Source organism: Musca domestica, unplaced genomic scaffold (genome assembly GCF_030504385.1).
Source record: "Musca domestica strain aabys unplaced genomic scaffold, Musca_domestica.polishedcontigs.V.1.1 11, whole genome shotgun sequence".
Classification (NCBI taxonomy): domain Eukaryota; kingdom Metazoa; phylum Arthropoda; class Insecta; order Diptera; family Muscidae; genus Musca; species Musca domestica.
Window position 1 is genome coordinate 9,074,191 of NW_026712133.1, and position 22,209 is coordinate 9,096,399.

At 35.5% G+C, this 22,209-nt stretch overlaps 1 protein-coding gene and 4 long non-coding RNA genes across 5 annotated transcripts; 3 read left to right on the forward strand and 2 right to left on the reverse strand.

Moving 5' to 3' along the window:
• Positions 1-5,241: 5,241 nt before the first annotated feature.
• LOC131805811 (E3 SUMO-protein ligase ZBED1-like) lies at positions 5,242-6,672 on the forward strand. The gene is made up of 2 exons (XM_059129470.1): positions 5,242-6,409; positions 6,472-6,672. The coding sequence occupies exons 1-2, from the start codon at positions 5,402-5,404 to the stop codon at positions 6,667-6,669; spliced, it is 1,206 nt and encodes a 401-aa protein (XP_058985453.1). The 5' UTR covers positions 5,242-5,401; the 3' UTR covers positions 6,670-6,672.
• Positions 6,673-8,419: 1,747 nt separating this feature from the next.
• LOC131805815 (uncharacterized) lies at positions 8,420-9,503 on the forward strand. Its single transcript, XR_009343838.1, has 4 exons — positions 8,420-8,805; positions 8,923-9,054; positions 9,120-9,269; positions 9,336-9,503. It is a non-coding gene; the product is annotated as an uncharacterized LOC131805815 (long non-coding RNA).
• A 3,237-nt stretch (positions 9,504-12,740) lies between these two features.
• LOC131805817 (uncharacterized) lies at positions 12,741-13,329 on the reverse strand. Its single transcript, XR_009343839.1, has 2 exons — positions 13,146-13,329; positions 12,741-13,086 (listed from the first exon to the last, which is right to left on the reverse strand). It is a non-coding gene; the product is annotated as an uncharacterized LOC131805817 (long non-coding RNA).
• A 3,216-nt stretch (positions 13,330-16,545) lies between these two features.
• LOC105261894 (uncharacterized) lies at positions 16,546-17,231 on the forward strand. The gene is made up of 3 exons (XR_891577.3): positions 16,546-16,648; positions 16,735-16,855; positions 16,925-17,231. It is a non-coding gene; the product is annotated as an uncharacterized LOC105261894 (long non-coding RNA).
• Positions 17,232-19,781: 2,550 nt separating this feature from the next.
• On the reverse strand, positions 19,782-20,311 carry LOC109612815 (uncharacterized). The gene is made up of 2 exons (XR_002194693.2): positions 20,167-20,311; positions 19,782-20,065 (listed from the first exon to the last, which is right to left on the reverse strand). It is a non-coding gene; the product is annotated as an uncharacterized LOC109612815 (long non-coding RNA).
• Positions 20,312-22,209: the final 1,898 nt, after the last annotated feature.

Consider the following 22,209-nt stretch of genomic DNA (forward strand, 5'->3'; position numbering starts at 1 on the left):
AATATCGGGGGGAACAGTTATATGGGGGATATACGATATTGTGGACCTATATAGATAATTCTCTGTCGAGGTATAAAGTACCCACAAGGAGCTCCTTGTGTGGATTTTCAGACAATTCCGTTGAAAAATGTGGCTAACATCATCAAAATACCGAATATCGGGGGTACCGTTATATGGGGGCTATACGATATCGTGGACCGATATAGCCCATCTTCGAACTTGACCTGCCTGCAGACAAAAGAGAGATCTGTGCAAAATTTTAGCTTCCTATCTTAATTCGTTTAGACTGTAGCGTGATTACAACAGACGGACAGACGGACGGACGTAAAATTCGTCTTAGAATTTTACGCTGATCAAGAATATATATACTTTGTTGGGTCTAAAATGATTATTTCGATGAGTTACAAACGGAATGACGAACTTAATATACCCTCCATACTTTTTTTGGTGGAGGGTATAAAAAAAATCCGTTAAACATTATGATAAAATTTTAAAAATATCGAATATAACCGTTATATTGGTGTCTATGCGACGTGGACCTACATCGGCATTTTTTGTCATAAGTCACTACCATATTCAAATTCGAAACTTGAAATAAACGGTGAATAATGTAGCTAAAATCATCAAAATACCGTATATAGGAAGGTACCGTTGTATCGGAGCGATACCAAGACCTGGACCTGCATAGACAATTTTCTGTCACAGGCTGTAGCATCCATTACGAACTTCAAATACGACATTTCAAACAATTTCGTTGAGTATTGTACCTAAAATCGTCAAAATACCGAATATAGGGAGGTACTGATTTATGGTGCCTATACGAAGACCTGGACCTGCATTGACAGTTTTCTGTCACAGACTGTAGTTCCCATTACGAACTCTAAATACATAATTTGAAATAGTAAATCTAAAATCTTTAAAATACCGAATATTGGGAGGTACTGTTATATGGGGGCTCTACGAAGACGTGGGCCTGCACAGACAATTTTCTGTCATAGGCTGTAGTATCTATTACGAACTTCAGATACAAAATTTGAAACAATTCCGGAGAATAATGTCGATAAAATCATCAAAATACTGAATATCGGCAGGTACCGTTATATGGCGGCTATACGAGGACGTGGACCTGCACAGACAATTTTCTGTCTTAGGCTGTGGATCTATTTCGAACCTTAAATACCAAATTTGAAATAAAATACCGAATAACGGGAGGTACAGTTATATAGGGACTGTATGAAAACGTGGACCTACATGGCCCATTTACGAACTTAACCTGCCTACGGGCAAAATAAATATGTGTGCAAAATTTTAGCCTTCTATCTCAATTCGTTCGAAAGATAACTTGATTATAACAGACAGACGGATAGACAGATGGACATCGCTAAATCGACTTAGAATTTTACGCTGATCAAGAATATATATACTTTGTTGGGTCTGAGATGAGCATTTTGAGGAGTTACAAACGGAATGACAAAGTTAATATACCCTATGGTGGGTATGGTGGAGGGTATAATAATTATACCCCACACCACACTTTGGTACAGAGTATTATATCTTTGTACATTTGTTTGTAACATGGAATAACTTTTTGAGTCGATTTATGAATGACCGCCCGTCCGTCTGTCTGTCTGTCTATGTATTTTTGTGAACAAAACACAGGTCAAATTTATGGTTCGACTAAGAATTAAATTTTACACAGGAAATTTGTTTGGCCCAAGGACGAACCCTAAAGAAATATATAGTGTAGTCCGATTTCAAAATTATTGTGCACCAAATGCGTTATACCAGTCCGAATCGGAAGGATTTTAGATAAGCCAAGAGTGTGTCAAAAATTATTGAAAATTCGTTGATGATAAGTTTTTGGCGCACTAAATACGCAATAGCGATCAGAATGGAATTGTGCTAATGTCCCTAAATTTAGGTAAGAAATACTTCTGAAAAAAAAAAAACTGAAAGAAATCGCTTTTATATATATCTTCTTTTTAAGTTTGCGAATTTTTAATGAAATCGGTTCAGATATTGATTAGGTTCCCATCATTCCATTTTATGCGTATGGTGTCCCAAAAGCGCAATATATGCACCGAATTCGATTGCACCAAGTGCATAATATCAACCCAATTAATATTAAATTCAGCAAATGCAATGAAATCGCTTCCCACATCATTTCATTATACCCTATGGCTACAGAGGGTATACAGGGTGAGACGCAAAAACTGCAACAAACTTTAGACTGTTGTCATTTCCAAGCCACTCGTCCGACATCTGTTAAATTTATTCCAGCTGACAGCTCATTATATTGTTTACAGGCGTATAAAAGCATTTTGGTGAGAATTTTCCAGAAAAAAAGTTATTCGTGATAGAATTCAAGTGTGATTTGTTTATATTTGGCTGGAAAACCACGAGTGGCTATCGTTAGAGCACTCCAGCATTTAAATGTTAATGATGTAGCTCTAGCTCTTATATATGTATGTTTCACCCGATTTGGCGTTAAAGTCCCTCACATGCGTATTATGCACTCCACAACAATGGTATTTGATACCGGGCATCAGACACTGCTCGAAAATACCTCTGCCAAATTGTATCGAGATCGGTTTAGATTTTATATACCTTCGATATATATCTTCATTCGATTTTACCGTTATTGTCAACCATATTTGTAATATCTGCCCAAATTGGATAGATTTCTCATATTCTACCGAATTTTTCTATTTGGCAAAACTCGGTCCGGTATAACTGTTACTTCAATAAATATTTTTAAATGTAATTCCTCTCGATGTCGAACCATGCACTATACAGCAATACAGGGTTGCCCATATTCGACGGACCTTTGGGCCCATTCCAATCGACGAGGCTTGTCCGCAGGCAACATTCTTTGCGTCAATTGAATTTTGTACGGGAACAAATGCAAATCAATGCGAATAATCCGTTGTAAAGTGGACCGAGCCATGCCCAACTGCTGAGAACGGCGTTTTTGGGATGTTCTTGGGGACCTCTCAACACTGGCTCGTACGGCAGCGATATTCTCGGCCGATCGCCTTGGTCGACTTTTATATGGCCTCTTCGGATTAGAAAGAGCCTTACCAGTCGAAAATTTTTCGTATAAATACTTAATGGTGTTCTTAGAAGGCGCACTTCTCACATTTTTTAATGTTTTAAAAGCACGTTGAGTTTTCACAATTGACTTCTTCTGTTGAATGTAAATTTCAGAGCGCTCGCGTGGCGTGTATTGGTTCATGGTAAAAATCTGCTTGGACTGACGCTTCAAACGCGGTATGTCATTAAGCGATGTGACATCTCTGTCAAAAGTTATGGCGTTGCCAGATGGGTCCGTTGAATATGGGCAACCCTGTATTATTTGGTACCAGAGGCACAAACCCCTCCGTCAAATTTGTTGAAAATTTATTGAGAGTAGGATATACTTTCCAAATTATGCAAATATAAACTCTTTTTGTTACGGGAGCTGTACTAAATACACATAGTGGTGTAGAGTATCATATAGTCGGCCCGCCCGACTTTTTAACTTAGCTTACTGGTTTTTATTTAAGCTTAACTTCGTTCACATAAAACAAACCCAGTGGATTTTAGCTGTCAATTCTTTTGCATATATGTCAAATGAAGTCCACTGAATTTGAAAGTCGATTACAGTACAGACGTATACGCAATAGAATTGACCGTTGAAATCCACTCGATTTAGTGAAAGTAAATCCAGAGAGCCAGTCGCTGACTTATGCCAAAAAAATAAAAATCCTCTAATGTATTTACCCCTTTAAAAGGCCCCTTTACTCAAATTTGTCACAAAATATCCACGTTGTATTATGGCCATTCTTATGTAGCTATCATGTCCGTTCGTATTAGAGAATTTTAAGATTATATTTTTTTTTTCTTTTTTTGAACTAGGATTTTTTTGTGAACAAATCTTTATTAGTAAATTATCAAAATTTAAATTTGATTAAAATCAAAATACATATATTATTTATTGAGAAGTTACAAACGATTGGAAAACATAAACCTTTGTGTTGGATTAAGTGTCTTACCTTCCAACATTTCCTAAGAAATTCGCTGGCTAAAAAATATGCGTCGAATCGATAGAGATCTTCATAGAGGTCAACCGAAAATAGCGCAGATAAATCAAAAAGTATTTTGATAGCTAGTAGGTTAACGACAGAATTTCCCAGCATTCCGTCGCAGTGTCTTATTAGTCACTTGGTCTGTGCCAAATATTCAGGCAGTAAAATGTCTCGCAGTTCAGGCAGTCAAGTCACCACCACCTTGGCTCCCAACGACCGATCGACACACAAAATCAGTCCGCATCTAAAAATAAAATCGAACCAAATGTGCTAAAGTCGTGGCCCCATCCATCCGTCCGTTCGCTCATTCATCCATCTATCCATCCATCCGTTTGCCGGCTGTGTGTTGTTATCATTCGTTTGTGTTCACCTTATGTTCTCGCTTCTCTTTGGCCCCTCATCGGTCCTTTTGCGTCAACTTTGCAAATGGCCGGTCGTGGCCTGTGCTGCGGTCGACATAAAACATTTTTCTTTATTTGTTGTAGCGATTCTCGTCTCTTGGACTCGGTGTGCAGCAGCATTTCTAGCGAATTGTGTGTGTGTGGGGGTACATAGATACAAATAAAAATTACACGAAAACACAAGCGCACACACACACATACATGCACCAGACTTCCTTCACTTCACACATCTTTTGTGGTCCAAAGACAGTTTCTGAGTTCACATAACCCACTGTCAAATATTTGTCGATGATGAGTTTGTTGATAGAGGAATATATTGTACATACATACACATGTTTATTTTATGTAGGGAAAAATACAAAAATTAATTTCACTATAAAGTTCTGCGAGAAATATAGACAAATATGTACTTTTGTTAATGTATCCCTGCTTCAGAATGGGAAAGCCGAAGGAAAACATCTCAGGTTTATGTTTATAAAAATAAGGTTGATATACGCCATCAAATCAGGAATATTTCGTAATGTTTTATTTTTATTGCATTTTTAAGTGTCCGGACTAAAGGCCAGCACAAGACGAATTGAATGAATTATGCTCTTTTCGACACACTGACTTTGTCTATTCAATCATGCTCTATGTATTTGATAGGCAATGACAACCAACAACATCCCCCATTTTGATTCATGTGTGCTAGAGGTGGCAAACTATCGATAGTAGTATCGATAGTATCGATGGTTTGGTTTTCACTAGACTATCGATAGTTTTTTTTCGATAGCGATACTATCGTTGAAAAAACGGATTCCGGCATTTATTCAGTTAGAGGCGCAACTTTGTTAATTAAACGACTTAGATATCTTCTATATAAACGGCGTTGTTAATTTATCAACTTTGATTTGTGGGGTCTAATGGAGAAAGTGGTGGCAGTTGTCAGCGATAATGCTAGCAGTTGCTCTGTTCCAGAACCTACAAGAATCTACCATTTTTCAAATTTTATTCGATATTATAAAGGAAAAATCCGTTATCGTAGTAAAAACTTTAACATCCTTGCAGTTCTGGAACAGACCAAGTATGTTGAAAGCGTGCGAATTGCTTCAAAAACGAAATCTGCCATGCTTTGCACACACTATTAACCTTGTGCTGCAAGATTGCTTAGCGCAAGATTATGTTAAAACTACTTTAGGGAAATGTAAGAACATTGTGAGCTATTTTAAGAGCAGAACAATTTCCTACGAAAAGTTTAAAGCGGACCAAGGAAGAGATATGCCCCACAGCCTAAAACAGGAGGTACCGACCCGCTGGAACATTGCTCTCAGAATGGTGGAGAGCACTACAAATAATTCTATTTCAAATGTACTGCTAATGACACCAAAGGCACCGCTACCTTTAACGGCAGGCGATATAGAATTTTTGCAGGACCTTAAACAATTGCTTATGCCATTTGATGCCGCTACAGTCCAAACATCGTCAAGTGCAGCTGTTACTATTTCCCTAGTAGTTCCTCTAACATGTGGTATTTTTAAATCTCTTGATGAGTTAAAAAGTACTATGAAAACTTCAGAAGGCCATCAAGCTTGTATATTTCTGCTTGAAAGAATAAAGAAAAGACTATTTCCTTACGAGGAGCGTACAGTTACAAGACTCGGAACAGTATTAGACCCTCGGTTCAAGAAGGAAGGTTTTCTTTTCCCAAGCAATGCAGATGGAGGAACACAATTTTTACAAAACGTGTTGAGTGGTATGAACAAAAACAACACCATGGAACAAGATAATTTAGAACCATCATGTTCTAAAAATATTCATCAAAGTTCGCAGCCACCGCTTTTAAAATTCGTAGGAAATAAAATTGCCTCTAAAGTAAGATCACATCAAGTAGGCGCCATCATTTCTCTTAGGCAATATTTTGAAAATGCAGCATTAGAAATAGATCCATTACAGTACTGGAAGGTAAATAATATAATACAAAACTATTTATTAACAAATTTACGTAGTGTTATGTTAATTTTCAGAATTGTTCTGGCCAAATGTCACTCACAAAGTCATGTGCCTTACGCTATTTATGCGTACCAGCAACTTCGACAGAGGCTGAGCGAATGTTTAGCAAAACCGGAGCCATAATTTCGGAAAGAAGATCGAGCTTAAAGCCAAAAAATATTGATATGCTGCTCTTTGTTAACAAAAATTGTTGGGTCAGTAAAGAATTATAAGAAGTAAGGTTTTTAAACAAGTAATACCTTTTTCAAGGTAATTTTCATTATAATTTTAAATTCAAATTAATTTGATTAAATATTTTTATAAAATAAGATCTGAATGTATCTGTAATAATGAATTTCAAATATTTTTTGTTTTTATGTTTAGTTGTTTTGTTGAAGCATTATTATCTGTTTTTTTTTTTTTTTTAATTTTTAATATAAATATAATTTTTAATTAATTTTTACTACATGCAAATACATTTTTTTGTAAAAGTTGATCTCAAAGTGCCTTATAAAAATGAAATCCAAATATTTTTGTTTTTATGTTGTTGTTTTGTTTAAGCGTTATTGTCTGTTATTTTTGACTATAAATATAGTTTCTAATTAATATTTACTATATGTACATATTTTAATAAAATATAATAACTGTAATAATGAATTCCAAATATTTTTTGTTTTTATGTCAATTTGTTTTGTTTAAGCGTTTCTTAATAGAAAAATATTAATCATTAGATCATTTAATATAATTGAGTCCGTTATTAAAAATACATGTAAGTACATATCGGTGTTGTTTATTGATATTGACTTGAATGGTTATTACATTTGTGATGAGTTTTGTTAGTAGTTATTTTTAATAAAAATCGCAAAAGTTTAACAAAAACCATAATACAAAAATAATTATAACACACAAATTAATAACATAGAACAATGAAAAAAAAGTTGCGCGCATTGTTGAAAAATTAATATTGGCATTCCCACATTATTCGATACTATCGATAGTTTTCCAACAAACTATCGAAAATATCGAATGGTGCGACTATCGATAGTTTGCCAGCTCTAATGTGTGCCATTGTCTAAGGTTCGATCATGGCATGGCTGACTCGAATATTTGCATGGTGTTGTCCATAAATGCAGGGTGTCGACGAAGACATCGAACCATGTCATCGTCAGATTGTGTGTCATTTGTGTACGTGTGCTTAAATTGAGAGAGTGTGTGTGTGTTACTTTCGACGGTGAGGATGTGTTTTTGTGTGTGCTGTAATTTTGAAGTAACAAACACCGCGTAAATATAAAATTGAATACCAAAGTAATTAAAAATAATAAAAAATATAAAATAATTAAAAAATATTCTTATTATTATTATTAGATAAGAGCAGATATGACTGCGATTCAATATCAAAATATGCATAGCATCAACAAATGAATAGAGACAAGTTAAAAGCAGTAATTTCGGCCGGGCCGAACTTTGAATACCCTCCACCACTTGGAACGAATTTGGAAATTTTCAAAAAAAAAAATCCTTAAAAAATTCTGTTAAAATTTAAAAAATACCGAATATAGCCGTTATATTGGAGTCTATACGACGTGGACCTACATAGGCATTGTCTGTCATAAGCCATTATCATATTCAAATTCGAAACTTGAAATAAACGGTGAATAGTGTAGCTAAAATCATCAAAATATCGTATATAGGGAGGTACCGTTATATCGGAGCTGTGCGAAGACCTGGACCAGCATAGACAATTGTTTGTCACAGGTTGTAGCATCCATTACGAACTTCAAATACGACATCTCAAACAATTTCGGTCGGTATTGTACCTAAACTCGTCAAAATACCGAATATAGGGAGGTACTAATCAGAGGGCTTCTTACATGATTTTTGTTGATGCAGTCGTTTAGTTTGATCTGAATGAAATGACCGTTTTCGCTTCGGATCGAATCGAATGCTCAGTTTGAATCATTTCACTCACAATCAAACATGACCCGCTGGCAATGAAAATTCCATTTAACTCAATTTCACCAGTCCTATACTAGATATAAGCCGGACTAGTACCAAATGTGTCCCCAAGTAATGCAAAGGTAACCAATTGACACCTTTTCGTCCCCAAGTAATGCAAAGAAGCGACAGTTGTGCATAAATAAAAACCACAACGAAAAAACCAAACGAACATTTGAATGAGATCTCTACGAACAAGAACCACTTTGAATAGTTTTTTTTAGATTACCAATAAAAAAACAATGCACCGTTATTCTTGAGGAATGCAAGTGCGTTTTGTTTGGAAAAAGCATTCTTATTCTGATCGTTGTGAAGTGAAGTATCATTTTTCTGTGCAAATAAGTTATAAAGTGTTGAAAATAACAAATAAAAAGGTAAGAATGAGTAAAGTAATAATAGTAATAAAATAATAATAAAAGTAATTCAAGGTAAAATTATAGCATTCTTCTCAGAATTGTTACAAATTATTAATTTGTTTGTTTTCACTATAGGTCAAATCAAAATTTTAGCTGATGCTTTAGCTGAGTTGAAGGTGATGGTGCTACGATCTCAAAGTGATGAGATACCATTATCGAATAGGTTCCCCATCACTTATGAAAAATATTGAGAATCAATACATATATGTAAGTATTTTTTAAATGTATTGCTGAACAAACATAGATTATATACAATTTTTGTTAATTTTTAGGTAAAGATTATAGCATCAATTATAAAAGGAGAGGAAACATCGAAATGTTTAAAAATGTTATCGGTTCAAATATAACTACGAGTATAATATTGAGGGAAACCATGGAAAAAAGTTTGAAGTCCCTAAGTAATATATACAGCGTTATTTTAGGTAAGGTGTATATAAACATTATTTTTATATTCTACATTTTCATACATTAAACATTATTTTTTGCAGATTCAATACCAGTTACAGAATATTCGGACACCCCTGAAACACAACTGCGAAAAGCAATACAAGTGCTTTTATAAATATTAAATTAAATTTATTTTTGTTCAAGTTTTATAGAGTAAGGTATATTTGTATTCATTTGTTTGCAATAAAAAAATGAATTAAAACTAAAAATTAGAATTTCACTAACAATAATTGGTACTGAACTAGTTCATGGGAAACCAGTTTAAAATTGGTCTGCTTATACTAGATAAGGGATAGTCAAATGACACTAGTACATAACTGTATACATAGAACTAGTTAAAAGGTAGTCTGCTGACACTAGTCTGTGGCTGTGTACTTGGAACTTGGTAAGGGTTAGTCTTTTGTCACTGGTATATGACTGTAAACCTGGAACTAGTAAAGTACCATCTACAGGTAATGCAAAGGGAGCCAATTGGTTACTTCGTATGACATCCCCATGTTAAAGTTTACAGTTGTTTGCACTGTGAGGGGTCTTAAGTGGAACTAGTTACTGTAACTCTGAGAATCGACGAGTTTCCGATGCCGAACTAGTTCATGTTGCTAGCGGGGAGCGTTCGAGACGGTTTGATGTGTTCAGCAACATGAGTTGATCGAACACATGAATGTAAATGAGCAATCAGAACCGTGATTGTCTTCTTTGAATCTAGTTCGCTCAACGTCATTGTTTATTCAACCATTTAATCAAGTTGGGACAGTTTATTTTGACTTTTTTAATATTTGAAATAGAAGAATATTGTCATAGTGCGACCGAAATTGTTGCAAGTAGAAACTACACAGGTGTAGGTAAACGAAAAGGCCGAAGTTTGTGAAAAATCTTGACCAATATTGTAAAATAAAAAAAATATTTAAACATTTTTTAGTTTTCTAAATACCAATGATGTGTTTCTTTATTAAAAAAAATTAATTTTGTTTTTTTTTTTTTTTCAAATAAGTTACTGAAGTCTAGCATACCCAAAAACCCAAATAAAATGAAAAATTGTATGCTTATTAAATATAATTTGTACCAATTACTTTAATGGGGACATCTTTTAGTTATGAAATCCTTAGTAAAATTGCAATCATGATTTCGCTCAAATTCGAACATTTGTGTTTTAATCAAATCAAATCACTCACTTAACTAGGATATATAAAACCGATCAGACTCATCATAGATGATCGACCCGTTATGAACAATTCAACATAAGTTCGTAAACAAATAACTCATGTGACCTGTTTGATTGCGATCACAAAACTTCGATCAATACATGTTTGATCACAATTTTTTCGTTTGGCTTGAGTAACTCGAATGAACATGTTGCATCTGACCGACTGATTGAGTTTGATTGTATTTCCACTGTGTGTGATCAAGCCTACTCAATCATACTCATTGCAGCCCTCTGGTACTGATATATGGGGCCTATACGAAGATCTGGATTGACAATTGACAATTTTCGACCAGAGACTGTAGTTCCCATTACGAACTCTAAATACGTAATTTGACTCAATTCCAGTGAAAATTGACGCTAAAATCTTCAAAATACCGAATATTGAGAGGTACCGTTATATGAGGGCTCTACGTAGACGTGGGCCTGCACAGACAATTTTCTGTCTTAGGCGGTAGTATCCATTTCGAACTTCAAATACCAAAATTTGAAATAAATCCGGTGAATAATGTAGCGAAAATCATAAAAATACCGAATATCGAGAGGTACCGTTATATGGGGGCTATATGAAAACGTAGACCTACATGGCCCACTGGAAAAATAAACATTTGTTCGAAAGATAGCGTGATTACAACAGACAGGCGGACATCGCTAAATCGACTTAGAATTTTACGCTGATCAAGAATATATATACTTTTTTTGGGTCTGACATGAGTATTTCGAGGAGTCACAAACGGAACGACAAAGTTAATATACCCTCCATAGTATGGTGATTTAAAAGAAGAAACTAACATGTGGGAGGTATATCGTCCTGTGCATCAATTGCTACTAAATTTCATGGTGTAGAAATCTAGATTCATTAAAATCTGAGCCGATATTACACTTTTGGGCGCAATAAATCTAAAATCGGATGAAGATATATATGGGAGCTACATCTAAACCTATCTCTATAAAATTTCATGAAGTTGTTTCTATGTCGTATCTGATAGCTGGCACCAAATATCGTTGATGTGGAGAACATTTAATGGGCGTAATGGACTTAAAGACACAATCGGATGAAACGTCTATACAGGGTGAGATAAAAAACGCCATAATTTTTACACTTTTTTACATCTTATTGAATGAAAGCAAAAAATGTCGGAAATAGCATCAAATTTTAGAACAAGTTTATATTTGTTCGAATTGGTCACCTTTGGCACGAATTATGGCCTTCAAACGGCCAATGAAACTGTCACACGCTGCTTGAGGTGATCGACACTTTTGTATTTTTCAAACGGCCAATGAAACTGTCACACGCTGCTTGAGGTGATCGACACTTTTAGTGCCACCCTTGCTTTCAAAAATACTCCAGACACAATAGTCCAACGGATTGGTATCCGGAGCTTGCTGAGTGCCATGGGCGTCCACTTCCTTGACGTCGGGCTACGCTACCAGTATCACGGTAACGAGCGACTTTACGAGACACAAAAGATTTATTCACATTTAAATACTGGAGTGCTCTACCGATAGCCATTTGTGGTTCTCTAGTCAAATATAAAGAAATCACACTTTCACGCTTGAATTCCATCACGTATAACTTTTTTTCTGGAAAAGTCTCACCAAAATGCTTTTGTACGCTTCTAAACAATATAATGAGCTGTCAGTGGAATAATTTTAACAGCTGTCGGAAGAGTGGCTTAGAAATGGCAGCAGTCTGAAATTTGTTGCAGTTTTTTCATCTCTCCCTTTATATTCAAAATTTGACCCGTTGTGAGTGAGGAACCAGAAGAAGTGGATCGATATATCTCATCTTCACGCCACATCTTGTATGAATAGAAATATTGATATGTGACGATTTTGAAAGGAATCGAACGATACTTTTGCGTTTTATGAGCTTAATGATCAGTCAAAATGTTGACCCCTTTTGGGTCGATAGATAAATAGATAAATAGATAGATAGATAGATAGATAGATAGATAGATAGATAGATATAAAGAGAAAAAACCAAACAACTTGTTGCATTGATTTTGAATAAATAATTGAAAACCGTGAAAACTGAATGAAAGGTCAAAATTTATTTTCAAAATAATTTTCTATATATCTCTAAAGGTTTATTTCGCTACAAAACCTGTAGATTTTGTCGATGCATTTTTTCTGGGCATTTTTTTTACATTGAAAAGAATACACATACATAAATTGGTATTCACAATTGTGAATACCAAATTGACTTGAGAATAATATTTTAATAAGCTTACAAACATAAGCCTTAAGCTTGAGAAAATCTTGAGAATGTATTGAGAAATGCTTGTTTAACAATTATAGAATAATCGAAACGGAACCCTTATTCATAAGCTTATTCTTGTAATTGTAGAATAAGCTTACGAAAGCAATATTATATCAAGCTTATTTTTTCAATGGTATAAAATAGTTATTTTTTAATTTTTTTTTTTTTTAATTATTTTACACATTTCATTCATTGATGGCCATCCCAACTCTCACTGCCTCCTTTTGCCTTGGTCCTAGATGCTTTCTTTCCCCTTATTTGAGCTTCTGCATCTCCTCCACTAATTCTTCACTTCTCTTGAATTCTTGCAACTTTTGACGCCTCTATTCTGAAATGAGATTGAAATAATATATACTACAGATTCCCAGAATAATTATTCATCATTACCTTAGAGTTTCGTCCGGAAATGGTCCTAAATTCGCGTGATTTTGATTTTAACCAAAGAAAATATTTTTTGTCGAAAAATTTCTCAAAAAAAAAAAAAAAAAAAAAAAAAATCAAAACAATTTTGTCAACAAAGGACAGATTTGAGAAAAGTTTGTGCAAAAAAGAGTTTCTCTAGCATTGTTGAAAAATTCTTACGATAAACTATTTTCATAATATTATTCTCAAGCTGTATTGTATTTTTGGTATGTTGGGAAAGATATAATAATAAACAAATTTAAAATAAAATTTTGACACCCTAATTTTTAAATAATTCAGATAATTTGGCAGAAAAACACAGCGGACGTCGTCCGTTGTTTACCTTTACAATAAACAATAACACTTCTTCGTGGCAGGATTTGCCTTTTTACCGAACTTGCCTTTTTCGGTTTAGCCAAATGTTAACAATTATCAATGGAAACGATTGAATGCAATACTAGTACGAGTAGTCGTGCTGCAGTAGCTCGAAGCTTAACATGGCTGACTTCTTAGATTCTGTGCACCAGGTTCAGTTCAGTTGGTTCCTGTTCAACAAGATATCGTCGTGGCGGATGTTCTTCTGCCTGAACGTCGTGCATTTCAAGCACTTGTTCGAGTTCATTTGCGAAGGTGGTCTCATTCCCTGGCGAATAGAGTTGTTGTTGCTGCTGCGGCTGTTGATTTGCCTTACAACTGTCTGTCTGTCTGTCTGTCTGTATTGCCATGGCTGACTCGCGACATCAGACAATAACAAGCAAATTGAACATCATTATCATCGGGCAGACATCGTCATTACCGACGAGCAACGTTCATTGTCGATTATTCAGCCGCTTCAATCTCGGATTATCTGTTGAGTATTTCGACATGACATTAGCGTGTAAGCCTTCCGAACCCAGTCAAATGTCACCTGTTCGGTTGATAAATGATGGATTTGGTGGTTGATTATCCCAACATTTGCTTGTCATTGAAATGGCAGTGACACTGATAGCTGTTGCTCGAAGCCGCTGCTGACATTAATCGGATGACTTTATCGCAGGGCATTTGAAAGAAGAATGAAATCGAATTTTACCTAGTAACGGTGAAGAACAAATATCGCCTTCAAAAGATAATAGCTTTAAATGGTGAACAGAAAAAAAAAAATAAAATTGAGTAACAGGGACTCCGAAAAGGTGCGCGGAACTGCTATGGGGATGGTGTTTGTAAACTGTTTGCATATGGACGAAGTGTGTGTAACATGTTGATGCCGCATGAAATTAACAGAATTAGGGCAGATATTAGTTTAATTTCATAACATGGTAAGAAAATAATACCCAATTATTGTTGGGGATATAATGAGCGTTGGCAATATACTAAGCGCAGCAATGGTGTTTTAAAAAGGCTGCGGCTGATTCTCCTGTTTGGGTCTCAAGCAAACTAAGGGAGAAAATGAATCATTGCGCCTAACAACCAACAAGAGAATGAATAAATCCGTTGGTTGCAATTTCACAGATAACTTTCTAAGGGCTAGAGATCCACGTTTTCTAGGCAGAGTTGGAAAAAATCTCGTGTATGACACAGATACGCAAAGGATAACTCAGGTCAATGAATGAAAAAGGTCTTCTCTAAAGAGAAGATCACCTAAACTTCTATCATCGAGGGTTTGAGGCATTCTAGTAAGATAACCCCGTCTATACGGTATCGTAATAGCTAGTGTAGCATCCACTTTAAAAATATTAGAAACTAGTGCCAGCTCGTCAGCGGAAAGTCCACCGTAAAATGTAAGATTCGTTCCAAGAGTTCGTCTTTAGCCTTTTTATACACTCCACTCTGTCATTTCTCTAGTAACATCCCGAAATATTGTTCGTAGACTCCATAAAGTATATATATATTCATGATCAGTATAAAATTCTAAGTAGATTTTACGATGTCCGTCTGCCTGTCTGTTGAAATCACGATACAGCCCACATTATTTAACGTAGAGCTTCAAAATTTGGTAGGACAATTTGTATTGTGTCTAGGATGGTTGGTATTGAAAACGGCCCTCGTGTTCGTATAGCCCCATATAACGGTACCTCTCAATATTCGTTATTTTAATAATCCTAGTCATATTTACCCACGAATTTTTTTCAAACTAGTTATTGTTATATAAAGTGGTCTATATAGGTACCCGTTTTGGTATGGCCCCAATATTTTTAATTTTAGCTTCATCTTACTGGTATATGTAGTTTATAGCGGAACACGCTTGAATTCAGATACTTTTATATACAGAAATGTTTTCTTTACTCATTGGTGGACGGTATTAAAAGTTCGGCCCGGTCGCACCTAATGTTTTTTTTACAATATGTTCAGATGAACAAAGGTTTTTTCATCAAAATTTCATGCATTGCCCGAAATTTTCAGACTTTTAAAGTTTTACGCTTTATTTATTTTTTTATACCCTACTCCACAAGGTGGTCAGGGTATTATGTCTTTGTGCATTTGTTTGTAACAGGCAAAAGTAAACGAGATAGACCCATAGTTCCTTTTGATGATCTGCAAAGAATCTCTTTCCGCCGTAATATGCTCTCCTTAAAAACGATATTCAGGGAAATATATCAAATACAGCTCAGAAATATCTATGCCAAATTTTACCGAGATCGGTTCAGATTTGGATATAGATTCCATATATATCTTTATCTGATTTCAAATTAATTTTGCACCAAATGGGCAATACAAGTCCGAATTTAAAAAATACAAATGCTTCAGCATATTTAGTCCTTTGAATTTTAAATTATAATTATAATCATAGGGTGTTGTAACAACCGTGGTCTAGAAAAACGAAATGAAATCGCTATGTTGACCATTAAGTGGCGTTGCCGGTATGCTGGCGTTTAGCGCGGCTATGGCTCGTCGGATTGGGGGTTGGTTCTTGCCACTTGCAGATCTTTTCGGTTGAACAAACAAAAAAAAGCATACCGGACTGCAAACTAAATTAAAAAGGGGGTAAAAAGAAGCCTGAAACATGTCAACAAAAAAATTAAAAAGAAAACGTTCACCTAACTGCAACCAAATCCCAAAATAACATTAGTTTTTTTCCACAGAAACAGTGCTCCTGGCGGCTGACCAGCCAGGAGATAGCCCTCCCTCCGAGAACACCTCTCGCCATGACGTCTACTATACTTGACGTCCCAGATCTGACCCTTGACTTACCACATTTTATATCGTTACCACCACCTTTTAAAAAGGGCTCTAAGCCAAAGACATATTTATCTTTTCTGTATAAAATTGGTACATTTTATTTAAAATACTTTAAATACCCAAATAACAATTCGCAGAAAAAAATTAGATGCTAACTTTAATGTTTGCGTTCAAATTTAACAATGATTTCAATTCAATGAATAAAACAATTTTGCCAAAAATTACAAAAAAAAACTTTTCTTTTTCTTCTTTTAGACTGCGCTTTCTGATGACAAAAATTAGGGTGCAATAAAGGCAGCTTGCAATTGTGGTTCTTCCCAGCAAGTATGTACGTAAGTATTGTTTTAAAGTTTAGCTTTTTTAATTATATTCCACATTAATTTTTTTTATTAATTATATTTCTTTCATTCAATTTCAGGAAAGGCAAACAAAGATGGAGTGTCGATAGCACTTAAAATCGACGAACGGATTAAAAGCCTGGTTACCTAACCTTGAATAGAGCTCTGTTCAACGTCGTGTACCTGCAGACTAACCAAAAGGTGATTAAAATTTGAAATTGACTTAATTTGCTTCCCCTTCTAATTCATATTGTTTCTTTTTTTTTACAGAAAAAACCGCGGAATTTAATTATGATGCTTCGTCGTCCGTCTGTCTGTCCGAGGTTTCGTGTATAAAATGTCGATTGGGAATACCAAGCCACGCTGGGTTAGCAATGGCGCAAAATCAGCGGCTCCCTCGATGGATTGGATGGGCGATGGTGTGGCTTGTAGGCTCCAATTCTCCAGGAATTTCTAGGTTTAAGATTTATTTTCTTGCTTTAGATTTTTAGTTAATTGTTTTGGTTTTTTTCAATTTTGTTAAATTGTTTCCAAACAATAACATCCAATATACTCTGCTCCTTATTATACCCTCTACCTTAAAAAGGAGAATATATTAACTTTGTTATTCCATTTGTAACATCGCATCAGCATAAAATTCTAAGTCGATTTAACGATATCCGGCTGTCTGTCCATCTGTTGAACTCACGATACAGACATTTTTTGACGTAGAGCTTCAAAACAACAAAACACAACAATTTGTATTATGTCTAATATGGTTGTTGTTGTAAATGAGATATATCGGTCATCGTTTTGGTATAGCTATATAATGGTACCTTCCGATATTCTTTATTTTGATGATTTTTAGCCATATTGTCTCAAAAATCGTATATAAAAACAGCACCTCTCTCGAAAATGTTTGCAGGAGCTACTAGCAATATTACAGGAGGAAAGTTTGGAGATGACACCATAATAGACAAACACATTATATAGAATTTTCTTTCTATACCCTCCACCATACTATGGAGAGTACATTAACTTTATCATTCCGTTTGTAACTCCTTGAAATACTTATGTCAGACCAAACTAAGTATTTAAATTCTGGATCAGCGATGTCTAATTCTAAGTTGATGTCGGTCTGATGTAATCAAGCTATATTTAGAACGAATTGTCATAGAAGGCACGCATGTGTATATGTCCCATAGAACGGTTTTCATTTAGGTGGTATTTTTTGGAATTTTTTGAACATTTTCAAGTTCTTTCCAAATGGTGGAGAGTATTAAAAGTGCGACCCCGTCGGACTTAGCTGCTTTATTGATGTTTATCAATATTTTCTTAATATTTGTTATTTTAATATCTAGACGTTTTTACTCCTTTTATGGAAACAGCTGAAAAAATATTAAGAGCTGCTTTAACACCAAAGCACATACATATACATACGCTTCAAGGTATATACAGGGTGAGATGAAAAAATTGCAACAAATTTCAGACTGCTGTCATTTCTAAGCCACTAGTCCGACAGCTGTTAGAATTATTCCAATGAGAGGTCATTAAATTGTTTAAGAGCATACAAAAGCATTTTGGTGAGAATTTTCCAAAAAAAAAAGTTATTCGTGATGGAATTTAAAGGTGATAGTGTGATTTCGTTATATTTGGCTGGAGAACCACAAGTGGCTATTGTTAGATCACTCCAGCATTTAAATGTGAATAAATATTTCGTGTCTCGTACCATCGCTCGTTACCGTGATACTGGCAGCGTAGCCCGACTTCAAGGAAGTGGACGAGAAAAAACAGCAACATCAGCAGAAATGGTTCGAAAAGTAAAGAAGCGACTTGACCGAATCCCGCGTCACAGTGGCCGAAAAATGGCTCGGGAGCTGAACATGACGCTATATTCCATTCGGCAAATATTGAAAAATGAGCTCGGGGTAAAGCCATTGAAATTCCAAAAAGTGCAAGAACTTACACCGCAACAGAAAGAAAATAGACTCAAAAGAGCTAAAGAGTTGGTTTTCTCCGAAGAGAAAACATTCGTTGTCCAGCAGTTTGTAAACAAACAAAATTATCGTGTTTACTTGCCAAATTGCCAAAGAGGTCAGCTAAAAATGTGCACCATCGGTTGGCTACTAGAACTCAAGTGCCGGCCATGGTGATGGTCGCTCCCCGCTCGTATTATTTGACCGTGGTATCAGAATAAATGCCGAATATTGTAGCGAAAATATTCTGGAGGGTGTATTTAAGCATTGGACACACAAACATTTTGGCCGCAGACCTTGGACATTCCAAGAGGACTCAGCACCATCACACTCAGCACGCGCCACCTAAGAATGGTTACAAAATGAGGTTCCTCGCTTCATTTCCAGCGCACAATGGTCACCAAAATCTCCGGATACCAATGCATTGGACTATTGTGTCTGGAGTATTTTGGAAAGCAAGGTTGACACTAAAAAATACCAAAGTGTTGATCAGCTCCAGCAAGCGCTTCGCCGGGAATGGGCCAAAATACCGCAGAGCAACATTCGGGCAGCGTGTGTGTGTTTGAAGGCCATAATTCGTGCCAAAGGTGACCAATTCGAACAAATCTAAACTTATTCTAAAATTTGATGCTATTTCCGACATTTTTTGCTTTCATTCAATAAAATTAAAAAAAAAGTGTAAAAATGGTGGTGTTTGTCTTGAAATGGAACATCTGGCGTCTTTGGAAAATCGGCATAATGCCGTGGGTTGTTGGCACTTTGCATTTTTTTTTTTTTTTTGGAAAGTGTTGTGAACAAAACTGCATTAAATTTTTATTCAAATGGATAACTCCAAAAAACGATTTGTTGCCTCAATTACATGCCATTGGCTCCAAAGTGCAGTAGTTGGTATCAATTGTGAACATCAACTATCAAATTTTAAACACTTCCGTTGAAAATGTGGCTTAAATCTTCAAAATACTGAATACCTTGACATAATAGGCTAAAAATAAGTACTTGTACCAAAATTCTTCCACTTCTGCCAACACCTTCTATTTTTGGCCACTTTTTATATGAACTCGTGTCATAGTGCGTCGTAACTACTTACAAATCAGCCATCTAACCAATCACCTATACGGTGATCCACTTAATAAGCTACTAAAAGTCGGCGACTAATTAGAAAAAAAAACATGTTTTACTTTTAGAATCGTTTGTTTAATTTTATTTTCAGTGAAATTCTGCAATATACTTTTTTAACTTGTCTGCTGCCGGTATGGAACTCGCAATTTTCTAATCTGTCATGTTGTTATGTGTCCTTTAATGTCGTTACGCCGATATCATTTTCTTCCCGTTACCACCATCGTGAACGCGATCGCTTTTCGTGCGGCTTTTGACTTCATGAAATTTTGAAAACGTTGCTGGAGTTCTCCGTTTATTAGCGCTATAAAGTACATCCAAATCAAGGCGAAAATGATGACTGCAATCAGTGGAATAATGGTCAACTTCATGAGGTTGCAACTCAAAACAAAATATATTCAAAAAATGGAAACAGTAAAAATATGTATGATTTATAATTACAAAATCATTAGCAGTCAAGTCGGTGTGTGTCTGTGCTTGCTCTTCAATACTTTTCCTATTTCTGTTTACATTCTAACGTTTATGAACGTTTTATATACATCCGTATGTGCTATGTGCCCATCTAGTTCCAAGGAACGCGCATTGAACCAAGGAAATACCCAACATTAATATTTTTAATTTTCCCAAATTCACTGGAAGGCATTCTGTTCAGCTATTCGAGAAAACCCCATTTTACTAAGTGTAAATGATGTTGTTAAATACGTGGATTTTTGTAGTTTGAATATTCAGGTAGGCTGGAACATGGAAATGAGTAAAAGGCAATAACATTTAGCCTTGAACATCATCTTTAACTACTTTATTTTTTCTGAACTGAATTACAACTCAACAAGGATGAGTGAAAACAATTTTAAAAAGTTTCTGTCGGGGTTCCAAGAGACATACAACCTATGTTTGGTTGCAAAAACGAAGATTGAATCTACAGGACGATATAAAAAACTGCAACAAAATCAATCGCCAAAATTTTTACATTTTTTAACTTTATTTAATGAAAAAAAAAATCGAAAATAGAATTAGAATATGTTTAAATTTGTTCGAATTGGTCACCCTTGGCACCAACTCTTGCCTTCAAACGGCCAATGAAACTGTCACACGCTGTCCGAATGTTGCTCTGCGGTATTTTGGCCCATTCCCGGCGAAGCGCTTGCTTGAGGTGATCGACACATTGGTATTTTTTAGTGCCAACGTTGCTTTCCCCAATACTTCAGACACAATAGTCCAACGGAACCTCATTTTATAGCCATTCTTGGGTGGCGCGTGCTGAGTGCGATGGTGTTGACTCCTGTTGGAATGTCCAAGGTCTGCGGCCAAACTGTTTAATACACCCTCCAGAATGTTTTAGCGATAATATTAGGCATTCATTCTGATGCCACGGCCGATTAATACGAGCGGACAGCGACCATAGGCTGTTATGGCGGCCCACACAATCACCATGGCCGTCGCTTGAGTTCTGATGGCCAACCGAAGGTGTACATTTTCAGCTGACCTCTTTGGCAAGTAAACACGATCATTTTGTTTGTTTACAAACTGCTGGACAACGAATGTTTTCTCTTCGGAGAAAACCAAATTCGCCAGTTCACCACTTTCGGCCAATCGAAGCTACTCTATTTTCTAGTCTATTTTCTTTCTGTTGCGGTATAAGTTCTAGTAAACATATCTAAATTAGATGGCAATTCTTCAAAATCATCTTTTCGACCAATTAAAATATACTCGGCCAAATTATACTAGGTTTTAGTGTAGGTAAAAAATGTAACACTAGTACAATATAACCATGGTAGAATCAAGAAGGTAAAGTCATGCAATCATATGTTTGCAATTTTTTCAAAATTATTCATTTGACAGCATTTCATTGTCAAAATTGATGTTTCTGAATTCATTGTACATACACAAATCAGAGATGGGAACCTATTTTTTAGGCAGTGCAATTTGACAAGACAAATTACAGAAAATGCAGAGATGGGTAAGCTTATGTGAAATGACTTTACCTTTTTAATTTTACTATGAATATAACTTTATATTACAGGTTCCGGGACACTACTAATATATACCCTCCATATCTTCAACAAACAAATAAAGTACACCAAATTTTCAAAATTAAAAAAAATGCCAAATTTAGCGTTTCCCAATTGCATACATTCACATTTTTTTCTATTTTATTTCCAACATGCAAAAAACAACAAGTAAAAAAACAGTAAGTACGGTCGGGCCGAACTTTAAATACGCTCCACCATATGGAACGAATTTGGAAACTTTTCAAAAATTAAAGCCATTACAGTATTCAAATACGAAACTTGAAAAAATCCGGTGATTAATGTAGCTAAAATCGTCAAAATACCGAATACAGGAAGGTACTGATAAATGGGGTCTATACGAAGACCTCGACCTGCAAAGATAATTTTCTGTCATAAACTGAAGTTCCTCTACACTCCGGTGAATAATGTCGCTAAAGTCATCAAAATACCGAACATTGCGATGTACCGTTATATG

Excerpts from the sequence above, each read along its gene's own strand:
- LOC131805811 (XM_059129470.1), top strand. The coding sequence starts at position 5,402 with ATGCTAGCAGTTGCTCTGTTCCAGAACCTACAAGAATCTACCATTTTT. Across the intron at positions 6,410-6,471 it reads ATCCATTACAGTACTGGAAG|AATTGTTCTGGCCAAATGTC; the intron begins GTAAATAATATA and ends GTTAATTTTCAG.